General features: G+C 60.3%; 2 protein-coding genes across 3 annotated transcripts; both read right to left on the minus strand.

Annotated features, from left to right (window-relative positions):
* Window positions 1-2957: 2957 nt before the first annotated feature.
* Window positions 2958-5265, minus strand: TNNI3 (troponin I3, cardiac type). The gene is made up of 6 exons (XM_077756929.1): window positions 5244-5265; window positions 5003-5124; window positions 4593-4725; window positions 4205-4293; window positions 3506-3682; window positions 2958-3100 (listed from the first exon to the last, which is right to left on the minus strand). Exons 1-6 carry the CDS (start codon window positions 5263-5265, stop codon window positions 3017-3019), a joined length of 627 nt encoding a protein of 208 aa, XP_077613055.1. The 3' UTR covers window positions 2958-3016.
* Window positions 5266-6473: 1208 nt separating this feature from the next.
* Window positions 6474-12733, minus strand: DNAAF3 (dynein axonemal assembly factor 3). 2 transcript variants are annotated; one of them, XM_077756963.1, is made up of 12 exons: window positions 12668-12733; window positions 12467-12555; window positions 12121-12188; window positions 11780-11873; window positions 10097-10254; window positions 9639-9821; window positions 9252-9377; window positions 9025-9147; window positions 8712-8841; window positions 7766-7880; window positions 7528-7602; window positions 6474-7448 (listed from the first exon to the last, which is right to left on the minus strand). In XM_077756963.1, exons 2-12 carry the CDS (start codon window positions 12549-12551, stop codon window positions 6986-6988), a joined length of 1620 nt encoding a protein of 539 aa, XP_077613089.1. In that variant the 5' UTR covers window positions 12552-12555; window positions 12668-12733; the 3' UTR covers window positions 6474-6985. The 2 variants fall into 2 exon arrangements, with proteins under 2 accessions (XP_077613089.1, XP_077613087.1); XM_077756961.1 differs by having other exon boundaries at window positions 12046-12188.
* Between the last annotated feature and the right edge of the window lie 207 nt (window positions 12734-12940).

Genomic DNA, 12940 nt, shown 5'->3' on the forward strand with positions numbered 1-12940 from the left:
GGCGGCCGGGNCCCCGACCAGCGCCCCCTCCCCACCCGGCCCCGCGGGGCAGCCCCAAGGCTGCAGACCCGCGGAGTCCAGGCCTCACCTTCCTCCTCCTCTTCCGCAGCCTCCTCCGCTGGAAGGGGTGGGGGCAGAGAACGCAGGGTTAGGGGGCCCGCGGAAGGCGCCGGAACCCCGGAGCGTGGGTGGGGGGCGTGGTAGGCCCCGCCTGCTCTCGCCTCCCGCGGGCGGGCGTGTTCCCAGGCCACCAAGGCCGGCCCACTCCGCACTCACCTTCGGGCTGCTCCCTGAGGACGGGGTAGGAGAGAGCGACAGGGACAGTTAGGTGTCTTGCAGGTGGGAGAGGGTCCCCACATCTCCACGCCCCCAGCCCTCCCGCCAGCCACTCACTCCTCATATTCCTGCTCCTCGGTGTCCGACATCCTGTGTGACCTAAGGAACAGAGAACATGGGAGTGAGGTGGGATCCCGATGGAGGGGGGGCTGGGGGCCTGGACTCCAGGGTCTGAGGGAGGAGANAGGGCTTTGGGCGGTGTGGTGGGGCACAGCCCCAAAGCCACAGCTCCTGCCCCTCAGTCACCACAGCTGTCCTCTTTTGTCTTATGACATGTCCATGGGAACCTGATCCGAGCAGGGATTAGGAGAAGGTATTTGGGAAGGGACCATGGCCTGAAGACAATAGCTGCCCCACCCCCAAAGGCTATTTTGGGGGGATGTCGTAGATGGTGAAACAGAGGACATTTCCTAAGAAGGGATTCAAGGGGGGAGACTCCTGGGTGATTTAGTCACAACCTCTCCCTCTCCCACCCCTCCCCCTCCCCTCTGGCTGGTTACCTCCCCACCTGTCCCCTCCTTTCCCCACCATGCACAGCTGTCCAAAGCAGCCCTGTGCACAGACCTCATCCTGACCCCAACATGGACATCACTCCATCTTTGAGATCCTCCAGGCCCCACAGTACCCAGGTTAAGAGCATCCCTAAGTCCTGATCCCCACAGACCCTGAGGCCCCAATTTATGATGTCCCTGGTTTCTGGGGACACACAAGTTCTCATGTGTCCGGATTCTGAGGCCCCTGTACTTGAGACTCCAGACTGTGGGCTCAGACATCCTCAGATCCTGACGCCCTGGGTCTTCAACACCTAAATTCTGAAGCCCCCAGTTCCAGACGTCCAAGCTCAGAGGCACAATTCATGATGTTCCGAGTCATGACATTGTCAATTCCGACTCCTGCAGTCATAAGGCCTCAGACCCCGAGACCCCAATTCCTGAACCCCCTAATTCCAAATCCCCAGTCCTCACACTCAGATTATCTAATGTCCAAGCCCATATAACCCTACATTTCTGAGGGTCTGAAGGAGTTCTACTCGGGGACGGCCCAATCTCGGCACCCCCAGATGCTGTAATTCCCAAATCCTAAAGCCTCCATCCTCAGTCCCCATGACGGCCGAGCCTCCCAAATTCCCAAGCCTTCATTCTGTGCCCCTCCACCTCCGTGGCTCCTCTTCACACCCCTCCCGTCTCCCACCCCTCCAGTCCCCTCCTCCGAGTCCCAAGTTACCTAAGGCTGGGTCTGCAGGGGCGGAGAACAGCGGGGCAGAGCCTGGCTGACCTAGCGGAAGCACCCCCGGGTTTATAGCTGAGGCTCAGCCCCGCCCCCCAGGGGAGAGGGAGGGGGAAGAATTCCTTTCTCCAACCAGGAGTCCCAGCTCAGGGGCTGCCCTGCCCCCATTCTGGCTCCACATTTAGGATCCTGGTGCCTCCTGGCTGCTTGAGGACCCCCTCCACCCCATCAACACGGCCCTGAACCCAGGCTGGGCCAGGCGACCCCCGATCTCTGGGCTCCCCACCTCCCGTACAGCACGCTGCATTCTCTCCTTTGCAGTCCCTGGGCTCAGCACACAGTAGGTCCTTCGAGAATACTTATTGACAAAAGGGGACCATGGGACACTTTGTCTAATGTGGCTCTTGTTCTGGTTTCTGGGTCTCTGGGCCTCCATCTGACACTGTCTGCCTCTCCTTTGTCTCTGTGGCTCCCATCTGTGGATCTCTGTCTCTGTCCATCTCTCTGTCTCCCCCCCCCCCCCCCCGCCCCTTTGTCAGCCACCAGGATTCCACGCTGGTGACAACAGACGCTAAAGCGGGGAAGCAGGTGTGGGTGGGGGGAGGGGAGAGGGTGTGGTGTCAGGCCCGCACGACCTCACACTCCCCCACCTCCATCTGACACTGATCTGTTTTGGGACTCCTCTCCCTGCCAGGCCGTGACCTTGAACTCTAGGGGAGCCAGCCCAGAGGGCGGGATTCCTTGCCCCTCCTGCCTCTCTCACTGTGTGCCCTCTCTGTTTCTATTTCTGTGCATTTCTCCGGGTGGGAGGGGGGGTGTCTGCATCTCTGTATTTTTCACTCTGCGCGTCTCTCTGTGCATTTTTGTCTCTGCATTTCTGTGGGTGTCTCCGCGAATCTGCCTCGCTTGATTCGTGTCTGTTGGTGACCTCATTTCTGGCTCTGGCTCCGTGTCTCTATCTTTCTAGCTCTTCCGGGGGTCTCTCTGTGTCTCTGCCATTGCCCCTATTTGGGGCCCTATTTCTGTCTCTTTCAGTGATCTCTGTGTTTCATTGAGTATGTCTGCCTCTACACCTTCCCTTTCTTTGCAGATCTTGCTAGGAATGTCTGTCTTTTCTCCCTCTCTTTGGGTCTCTGGCTCTGTGTGTCTGTGACTCGGTCTGTGTGTGTGTGTGTGTGTGTGTGTGTGTGTGTGTGTGTTTGGGCCTTGGTCTGGGCATCTCTGTGCACCCCCATTCCCACTCCCAGAGGAGTGGAGAATGCCCTGCACTGCACGCCCCTGCTGCCCCTGCTGTGTGGTGTGGCCCTAGGGGGCCCTCTCCTCAGTCTTCTCGCTTCCTCACACCGAAGCCCCCCCCTCCCCCGGCCCTGATCATAGACATGCAGCCATTCTTAGCTCAGAGAGAAGCTTTATTCCTCAGGGACACCTTCAGGGCCGGGGATGGCCGGCCCGCTCAGCCCTCAAACTTTTTCTTGCGGCCCTCCATGCCGCTCAGCGCATCGATGTTCTTCCGCCAGTCTCCCACCTCCCGGTTCTCCTGGGGGTGGGGGTGGGTTCAGAGGTTAGGGTCTCTCAGATCCTCCACCCACCCTGCAGCCACCCGGATCTCCTTGTCCCCTCGGGCGATCCCTCCAAACCTGCCCCCACGCACATCCTGTCTCCTTCACACACTCCTGGCCTCCTTGCTTCCTTCTCTTCCTGTTACACCCTCGGCTCCCCTTCTGCTCTACTCTTCTCTCGCGCGGACTCCCTGGTGTAGACCTCGGGCACTTTTTGACTCCTTGCTACTTCCTTCCTTCCCTGTGCAAGGTTCCTGCTGAGGACCCTTACCAGATGCTTCTCCCCCTGACTCCAAGTGCCACCTGCCCCGAGCTTAGGCCCTAGGAGTGNNNCCCCACCCTCTCCTCTGAGCACCCCTTTTCCGGGCACTAGCCACACTCACCTTCTCTGTGTCCTCCTTCTTCACCTGCTTGAGGTGGGCCCGCAGGTCTAAAGACTCCTTAGCCCTGGTACCCAGCAGAGCCTGCATCATGGCATCGGCGGAGATCCTCACCCTCCGCAGGGTGGGCCGCTTAAACTTGCCCCGAAGGTCGAAGATCTTCTGGTTCAGATCTGCGATCTGGGGGCAGCCAGGGGGGCAGTGGAGACACCCCCTCTTCCGCTACTCTTCCACCCTGCACTTCCCTCCTGTGTCTCTCCAGGCCTCATCCAGGCTCCCCCCGCCCCCCTGCTGCCACCGCCTTCAGGAAAACATCCTAGCTCCTCATCCAGGACGAGTCAGCCATCCTCGTCGTGGGCCCAGCCTCTCTCTGAAAACACCGCCACCGCCGGGTCCAGCCGCTGCACGCCTCCCACCGGATCCCGGCGCCCTGCCTGAGCTCACTCATCCACCCTCGATGCTCCGGCCGCACATTTCCACGAGCACGACTTCTGCCCTCCCGCCTCCGGCCTTCTGCATGCTGTTCCCTCTGCCTGGAACAGCCTTCCCTAACCAGTGCGTGCTCATTCTTCTGCCCCTCCCTGCCAGGCCCGCGGGTCTCTGGTGTCTGCCTCCTGAGCAGCTGCAAGAGAGGAGGCTGAGCCCACAGCGCCAGGTCCACACCCTGCCCTGGAGGCAAGCAGGCCGCCCCATGCCTCCCACCTCCGTGATGTTCTTGGTGACTTTGGCCTCCACGTCGTATCTCTCTTCGTCCACTTTGTCCACGCGGGCGTGGAGTTGTCGGCACAAGTNAGATGAGTAGTTTGAAGCTAGACTCTGGGGCAGTTCGAACAAAGGGTGCTAGGAGCCAGGGGTCCCGAGAATCTGACAGAATCGGGGCTGGAGAAACCAACCTCTAGAGCTCCGGGGGCTGCAGGCGGCTGCAGGCCGTGTTTCCGAACCCCTGAGGGGAAGGATTGGGACACTGGACCCCAAGGTCCTGAGCAGAAGTGGGAGGTAGTGAGTAGGCCTGTAAGTCATCGCAGGAATGGAGAACGGGACACTAGGGACCTCGGACCCCGGGCCGGGCCGCAGTCCCCGAGCGGCGGTACCTGCAGCTCCGCGAAGCCCAGCCCCGCCAACTCCAGGGGCGGGCAGCGCGTGCTCAGAGCGCGCCCCTTCTCCCCGCGCCGCTCCTCCGCTTCCCGCTCCAGCTCCTGCTTCGCGATCTGCAGCATCAGGGTCTGCGGAGGGGGGCCGGGGCCGGCAGCCCACCCAGGCGAGCGGATGAGGGTCGCGCAGTCCCGGGGAAGCCACGCGGGCCGGGACAGCCCTCCAGGCCCGGGCTCCCGCCGTCTTCTGGAGACACGCCCCCTCCAAGTCCTGTCCATCATCCCAAGGCTCCGCCCCCTATGGGAGGGGTCTACCCGCCACAAGGCCACGCCCACCACGCAAGCACAGCTCTCCAGCCCTGCCCCCAACCCGAGGACACCTACGCGCCCTCTCCAGGCCTATCCGCACCTTCAGCTGCAGCTTCCTCGAGGCGGAAATCTTGGACTTTTTCTGCCGGGGTGAGATGGAGCGAGGAGCAATCAGGGAGGGGAGGGGAGGCCGGGCGGTGGGAGCGGCCTCACAGCCCCTCCCTCAAGCCCGGCCCAGATTTGGCCCGCCTCCAACGCCTGCCCTGAGTCTACCCGGAGCCTCCCCCTCAGTCTCCTTCACCAATCCGAGCTTCTGACTGATTAGGCACCGCCCCCCATACCCCAAGCAATCGCAGTTCCCATGGGCAACGGTACTTGGCCCGTAGCTCTCACCGTTCCCGGCCCCGCCCCCTTATAAGCTCCGCCCCGAGGCACTCCACCCTCCTTGGCCCCTCCCGCGGCCAGCCCCCCGCCCCCGACCNCACAGTGTTTCCAGGGGCTGCAGCCTCCCGCCCCGGGCCCTGCCCGGCTGCGCCCTCCCCTGCCGCGCGCTTCCGGCCCGCTCCTGCTCTCACCGCATCTCCGCTGCTGGAGGAAGAGAGCCGAGAGCGGGGGGTCAACGGTGGGCCTGCGTCCTGTCCTGCCACACCAGCTCCCCCGTCCTCGGGGCCTAGGCGGTCTGATTCCCAAACTTACGTCGTACAGACACCCGGGAGTACTGTCCCCACCACCCTTCTCAGGCCGTGGGTCCAGCCTCGCAGGTCTCAACCTCTCAGGACCCCGGGAGATCGCCCCCCCTCCCACCGCCTCTGGCCTCGGATGTCCGGTTCCCAGGCTGCACTCACCCGTCCGCCATGCTGAGACTCAGGCCAGGGGTTGTAGGAGGCAGAGAAGGGGCAAGGGGCCCTTGGAGGGTCAATAAGGGGGCGTCCGGGGTGACCTTGAAGGCCCCCAGGGCCTTTGATCTCCTCCGGGCTGCTCAAGCTTCACGGAGGACGCTGAGATGAAGGGCGAGAACTGAGACTAAATATACTGCTGCCGCCTCCTCCCCCTGCCCAGGATGCGAGATAACTGGGGCGCGTGAGGGGTGGGGTGGGCCATGCTCCAGCTGGATCACCCTTCCACCTTGGCGGCCTGGGAATCCAGTCCCCTCTTCCTTCTGATCTAGGAGTCCTGGCCCCCAGCCCCTCCTCCCTCAGACCCTGGAGTCCAGGCCCCCAGCCCCTCCTCCCTCATATACAGGAGTCCAGGCCCCCAGCCCTCCTCCCTCAGACCCTGGAGTCCAGGCCCCCAGCCCCTCCTCCCTCATATACAGGAGTCCAGGCCCCCAGCCCTCCTCCCTCAGACCCTGGAGTCCAGGCCCCCAGCCCCTCCTCCCTCATATACAGGAGTCCAGGCCCCCAGCCCTCCTCCCTCAGACCCTGGAGTCCAGGCCCCCAGCCCCTCCTCCCTCAGACCCAGGAGTCCAGGCTCCAGCCCCTCCTCCCTCAGACCCAGGAGTTCAGGCTCCATCCCCACACTGATGTACAATCTCCGTGAGAGCTATGGTCAGTTTCAGTGCCCCAAACCTCTTAGCCACTCAATAAATTTTTATTTATTTGAGGATCCAGGTGTGGCCCAGACTCTCACAGGCAGCAGCACAGAGACACCCACTTCTAGTTCACTTGGAAGTAGGTCTCCTCTTGACTGCCCTAGGGCTTCCCCTCTCCCAGCCCTGGAGACAAGACTGAGGTCAGGAAAGCTACATGGGCACATGGAGAAGAGGACCCCGCTCTCTACTTGGGCCATGTGGGTGCTGACCAGCCCTGGAGAGCAGACTACCCCATTCCCCAGTTAAAACAGGACCTCTGGCAACAAGGGGACCACACGGAGGGCCGGAGCCTCAGGGCCAGATCTCCAGGCTCTGTGTAGAGGCTCAGGAATGGAATGTAGAACTCTGAGAGAACAATCTAGAATTCTAAGAACAGAATGTAGCATCCCAGGAATGTAATCTGAAATTCTAGCAACACCTCTGAAACTGATTGAGAATGTTGAGAGTGTTACTGAGTATTCTACAGGCGGGCTCTATTTCCGGGACCTGACTTTACAAATCAGAGATGGGGGGCTGGGTATCTGGTAGTCGGGGCAGACTCTCTGGTTTTGGGGTCTGAGTCCCTGGGGGCACAGCCTGAACCTCTGGGAGTGAAGCCCGGGACTCTGAGGGCAGTTTGAGGTGCTCAGAGGGTGGGGTCCTGCCTTCCGAAGGCTGAGTCGGGTCCTCCGGAGGCTGGTTCCCTGCCTCAACGGGCGGGACCAGGACGTCAGGAGGAGGGGTCACGGATTGCACCGCGGGCGGGACCAATACATCAGGGGGAGGGGTCACGAGTTGCAGAGACGCGTGACGGCGGAGGCAAGCCGAGTCCCCGGCCTTGTAGAAGCGTGCGAAGGTCTCTGAGGGCATGGAGGGCGTGGTCTGGGTGTGCGGGGTGAATCCAGCCGCCTGAGCCAGCTCTCCGACCCGGGCGGAAAACCCCTGCAGCTGCTCTGGCCGCAGGTCCACCAGGTACCTGCACCCAGGAAGTGGTGTGTTAGCGGTCCTGGCTGTTGGCCGTCAGCCAGGACTTTCCCTGCCCTCTGCTGGCTCACCGGGCTAATTCCACGATCAGGTGTCCTCCGGGAGCCACGCAGGCCCCGAGATCAGGGCTGAGAAGATGCACCATCCTGGGCAGAGAAGAGGGGAGGGGTCAGGCTCAGACTTTCAGGTCCCGAGGGAAGAGTGGGGCTGGGGGATCGGTACACTGATTGAAGAGGGGCTGGAGGCCAAGATTCCTGGGCCTAAGGGAGGAGATGTTGGGGGAGAGAAGTCTGGGAACCTCCCTCTTACCCACAGGCCACGTAGAGTAGCTGGAACCGTCCCTTGTAGCAGGTCTTGTGGTGAAGGGTTTGGGCAGAGCTGAGAGGCAGGAAGTGGACGGTGAAGAATTCCGGGGAAGGGACAGCTGGGGAAGACTCGCAGAGTTAAACACACAAAGCTTGGAGATAACAAACACTCTTTGCCTGTCTTGAAGCCCTTCCTCATAGGTGGATTCCTGGAAAATTCTGGGAAAGTCAGCCCGGCAGGCAGAGACCCATTTTACAGACTAGGCAACTGAGACTCAAAAGAGGGCAAGAGGGGTTGGCCCTTCCTGGTTCCAGAGGACATCCAGGAAGAACCAGGTTGGGGGATGGTTAGAAGGAAGCAGGACCGGAAGTGAGGTGTGTGTGGGGGGGGTGTCTCTCCAAAATTGAGTTGAGACACAGCACCTTGTTAGAATGTTCTCGTCTCGGGGCGCCTGGGTGGCTTAGTCGGTTAAGCATCCGACTTTCGCTTAGGTCATGATCTCGCGGTTCGTGGGTTCGGGCCCCGCGTCGGGCTCTGTGCTGACTGCCAGCTCAGAGCCTGGAGCTTGTTTCAGTCTGTGACTCCCTCTCTCTCTGACCCTCCCCTGCTCACGCTGTCTCTCTCTCCTAGAAATAAATAAAAAATATTAAAAAAAAAAATGTTCTCGTCTCTTAGTCTTCAGCAGGTAGGATTAAAATTCTATCTGAATGACGATAATAGTGTCCGGATTTAGGAAAGGGAGAGAAATGCAGAGAGAAGAGAGAAAAAGAAGACTTAATGACAGGAACGAGAGACCATTTGTGCAGGCACTGGAAGCCAGGGTAGCACGCACTCTGGGCTGGGAATCCCTGGAACCTGAAGCCCAGGATGGGGGTCCGGGTCCCACTGCTCCCCGGAGGATGATGTGCCCAACTCGCATTCAAGGGGGTGAGCGGAGTCGCACGCTTACCGCGCTGCGGGCTTCCTTCCCCCTCGCCGTGCACCTGCTCAGGGTGTCCCTGGCTGGCTCTCGGGCGCCCCCAGGCGGCCACCTCTCGGAACAGCTCCGTCACGTTGTGCTGAGTGATCTCACTCGCGGTCTGGGGAGAGCAGGGGCGCAGCCCGGGTGTCGCGGCCACCACGCCTTCCCCCAACGCCCAGTGCGAGCGTGCGGTGGCGGACGGGATGGCGGCTAGCTGAGATTTCCAGACTGGGCTTGGAAAGCACGGAGGCGCGGGGCCTCGAAGACCCTCCCCCAGAACCCAGCGCCGTCAGGCACTCACCTTGACCGGCTGTCCGTTGCTGGTCCGCAGGAGGCTCTCATCGTCCGCTTCGATGCCAAAGGCCACGAATGGCCCCGTGGCGATGTCCCCCCAGTACCCGCGCGCTGCGACGCGCTCCCCGTGCTGGGAAAGCAGGGAGCGAAGAGGCAGGTGAGGTCACCGTCGAAGACCCCGGTCCCTATGTCCCAGAAAAGAAGGATCGGCCAGGGCAGGGCGTGGACACGCACATGGCTCAGGAGGCGGCCGGACGCAAGGGTCCGGTTGGGCACGTGGTAGGCGCTGGAGTCTCTGAGTTCAAAGGCGACGCCTGTGTCCCTCCAACGCCGGAACTCGCGAGTGTGGATGACTCGGGCCTGGGTAGGAGGAGGAATGAACAGAAGCCTAAATTAATCTGGTATATGGGTCCCCAGCCCCTCCTCCTCAGACCCAGGAGTCCAGGCCCCCAGCCCCTCCTCCCTCAGACCCAGGGGTCCTGACCCCCGGCCCCTCCTCCCTCAGACCCCGGAGTCCTGGCCCCCAGCCCCTCCTGCCTCAGACCAGGAGTCCAGGCCCCCAGCCCCCTCCTCCCTCAGACCAGGAGTCCAGACCCCCGGCCCCCCCTCCAGCCCCCTCACCCCGCGGTCGTGCAGCTTCATGTGCAAATCCCAGTCGCTGACACCGCGCCGGGCGTCGTAACGGGAGCCCAGGTAGTGGCGCAGCCTGGAGTCCCAGAGGCGGCTCATGGGGAAGACCTCAGGACCCTTCTCCCCGCCCGCCCAGAAGCGGAACACGGCCTCCAGCGCGTCGCGCTCGCGGAACTGCACGGCCAGCACGCGTGGGGAGAGAGCGAGGGAGACGCGGCTGCAGAGAGCGGTTTCTCCCGCTTTACCCCCCCCGCCCCGCTGCCATCCCAGGGCGTGAGAATGAGTCTCCCATTTCTCAGACGAAAAAACTGAAGTTCTGGGAGTAACGCCCCAGGTCACATCCCACAGTGGGAGCCAGGGAGCTGGGGTTCGACCTCCAACGGGAACCCTTTTGGATTGCCCGTGTCCGGTCTTCCCGCGGCCATCCAGGTCCTGGGCGGTGATCGCACCTTGAGGGCGCCCAGGCTGAGCCAGGGCAGCTGCTCCGCCAGGCGGTCGGGCTCCGGGACCAGGTGCGCCAGGCGCTTGGCCTGGGCGCGCACGAAGGCGGCCACCTGGGGGCGCAGCAGCGCGTTCCCCCACACCTCCAGGAAGGTCTCGCTCCTCTCTGGGGAAAGGTGGGGCTGGATTAGCGGAGAGAGCAGAGGAGTGAACCCAGAAACGAGACCCGTGTGGGTGACGCACAGCCTCTTCATAGCAGCCGCATTACTTTACAGTCACACACGCATAAGGGCCACTGGCAGACTCCCCACCCATTCCTCAAACGGGAAGAGTAACTTAGACCTAACCTAGGTCTGCTCCCAGTCTTCCCCGCCCTCCAGGTGAGCCCAATCCTGAATTTCATGTTTAAAGTTTCCTCGCCTTAAAAAAGAAAAGGTTATATATCCAGATGGAAATGGAGATTTATGCGTGTTAAAATATCATGGTGTCAAATTGTTCCACTTTAGGAATCTTTTTTTAAAGGTTTCTATTTATTTATTTTTGAGAGAGAGAGAGAGAGAGAGAGAGAGAGAGCGTGAGCATGGGAGGGGCAGAGGAAGAGAGAATCTTAAACAGGATTCACACCTAGCGCAGAGCCCGATCCCAGGGCTCCATCCCACCACCAAGAGCTCATGAGCTGAGCAGAAATCAAGAGTCAGAGGGCTTTGCGGACTGGGCCGCCCAGGTGCTTCTAGTTAAGAATTTTATAAGACAATGGTATGCCTTTCGTTGGATACACATATACATCTATATCAATGTATCGGTGTCAGTATATAAATTGTTTAAGGATCTTATCATAGAGAGCTGTATATCTTTAGTTAGGATAGATTAGATTAGTTCTAGTTGTTCCAGAGCCTTCTACAAGGTGCATTGTGAAACGTGTGTGCTCTATTCTGAAGGCTCTGGGCTGTTAGTGACAACTGCCATTTCTAAGTATGATGACAAAGTCTATGTGATAAGCCAGGAGATGTGCATTTTTTTAAATCTTCACAAAAATTCTATGGGGAAACAACTTCTAGGATCCTCATTTGGTCACTGTAGAAACTGAGGCTCAAAAAGGGGCAGAGACTAGCCCAGGCCACTCAGGAAACAGAGCTGGGGTTTGAACAGACTGTCTCAGTCCAGACTTTGCCCTAGGCACTAAGCCGATTGTTACTGAGAAATCATCCTTTCTGCCTCCCCACCCAAATCCTCTCCCGTCTTGTCATTTCCAAGGCTGCCTCCTCCAGGCAGACTCCCTAGGATTCACTCTTCTAACTGAGGGGACTGAGGCCTGTGGGAGGCTCTGGATGATTTCAGCCAAACCTTCCCCAAACCCCGGGATGGACTCGCTACCTCTTAAGAAGTCCTTTGATCTCTTTTGGCCTTCTCCTGTGGTAAGGAGGGTTTGAATGCTTACCCTGTGTCAGGCACTGTGCAGAGAATTTATGCAGATTTTCTCCTGGAATTCTTTCAATAGCTCTAGGAGGTAGTATATTTAGCCCCATTGTACAGGTGGGTAAAGATGAGGCTCTAAGACTACCAAATGAATGACCAAGTGGTGTAATAGACATCAATGACACAAAGGTTTAATTGCACCATTGAAATGCCAGAATCCTTGTGAGGTGGGGAAGACACGCAGGGGCCAGAATGTCTGGGTCCTTGTAACTGACCTTGCAGCCCCATCTTCTCAGGTTCCTCCAAGGCTAGGCTGAAGATTAGCATGTGTCGGGCCACAGCTTCCAGATTATTCTCAAGCACATAGAACTGGAAAGACAGGGCAAAATGATTCCCTGGCTCCTAGGAGACCCAGGAATGGGAGACACCCTCCTCCTCCCTCCACAGGACCCAGAACCCTGTTCACTGGCTTGCTTCAAACACAGGAGTCCGGGCAGTCATCTTCATTCTCCTCCCTCCACCACCCCAGAACCCAGCTCACATGTAACCTCCTGCGAGGCCAGAGCGCTGCCCGGGCCAGAGTCCGAAGCAGGTGCCGCCCATCCACGGAACCCACCAGCAGTACATCTAGCTCGGGGGTCGTGTGCTCTGCATCCTCCCGCAAATCTGGGTCCACAGGAGGACCTGGCAAGATGACACAGGCTGGGGCTGGTGGTCTGGAGAGCGTCCCCTGCAACCGCCCCAGAACGATGGACTACAACTCCCAGCAAGACTCGCACGCCTGGCCTAGGTTCCCAAGGGAGCTGTGCCTCTACGCATTCTGGGAATCGTAGTCCGCAAAGGCCATTTGGGCTGCCCCGTGAAGACAGCGCCACCGTTGGAGCCTCAGAGAACGTTAGCGCGCCCCCTGCCGGCTGCGGAGGCAGCTGCCCGGTCAGATGTGGTCCTGGGTGGCGACTCACTCTCAGCCTGCAGGTCCAGCGCCGGGGACAAGCCCCACCAGGACACGGAGCCGAAGCCTGTGCCAGAGCCTGCCGGTGTGGTCATCGCCCTGCAGGACAGACGTCCTGGGAGTCCCCAAACTTCGTCCCTGCGTCACCCACCCATTCCCCTATCACCGCCCCTCACTCCTCATTCCTCTCCTCTCTGTGACATCCCCTCACCTCTATCCTTCCAGAGAGTCCGGGTCGCCCCCTCCCTCCCTGCTCGGTGCTGAGCGGCAGCAGTTCGGCACCCACTACACACAACTACCCCTCGCCCCCTTCCTTTTTGAACAATCACCCAATGAGAGTACGTGGGTTGGCCCCGGCGCGATCAACTGACCAATGAGAGCGAGCGGGACCGGCCAGCTGCGAACTTTTGGCCAATGGGAGCGCTTGCGGGGCGGAGAGCGTGTGGACGCGGTTGTCATGACGACGGCGCTGGCGAAGGGGCGG

The sequence above is a fragment of the Crocuta crocuta genome, unplaced genomic scaffold, assembly GCF_008692635.1.
Source record: "Crocuta crocuta isolate KB4526 unplaced genomic scaffold, BGI_CrCroc_1.0 scaffold142, whole genome shotgun sequence".
Classification (NCBI taxonomy): Eukaryota; Metazoa; Chordata; class Mammalia; order Carnivora; family Hyaenidae; genus Crocuta; species Crocuta crocuta.

Bases quoted from the DNA above. Each gene is read 5' to 3' on its own strand.
- TNNI3 (XM_077756929.1), bottom strand. From the start codon at position 5,265: ATGGGAACTGCGATTGCTTGGG. The intron at 5,125-5,243 runs GTATGGGGGGCG...GCCGGGCTTGAG, and splicing joins GGGAACTGCGATTGCTTGGG to GGAGGGGCTGTGAGGCCGCT. The intron at 3,683-4,204 runs GTGGGAGGCATG...GGCTGCCCCCAG, and splicing joins TCACCAAGAACATCACGGAG to ATCGCAGATCTGAACCAGAA.
- DNAAF3 (XM_077756961.1), bottom strand. From the start codon at position 12,551: ATGACCACACCGGCAGGCTCTGGCACAGGCTTCGGCTCCGTGTCCTGG. The intron at 12,189-12,466 runs GTGAGTCGCCAC...TCATCTTGCCAG, and splicing joins GCTGGACCTGCAGGCTGAGA to GTCCTCCTGTGGACCCAGAT. The intron at 9,822-10,096 runs GTGCGATCACCG...CTGGCCGTGCAG, and splicing joins TCAGCCTGGGCGCCCTCAAG to TTCCGCGAGCGCGACGCGCT.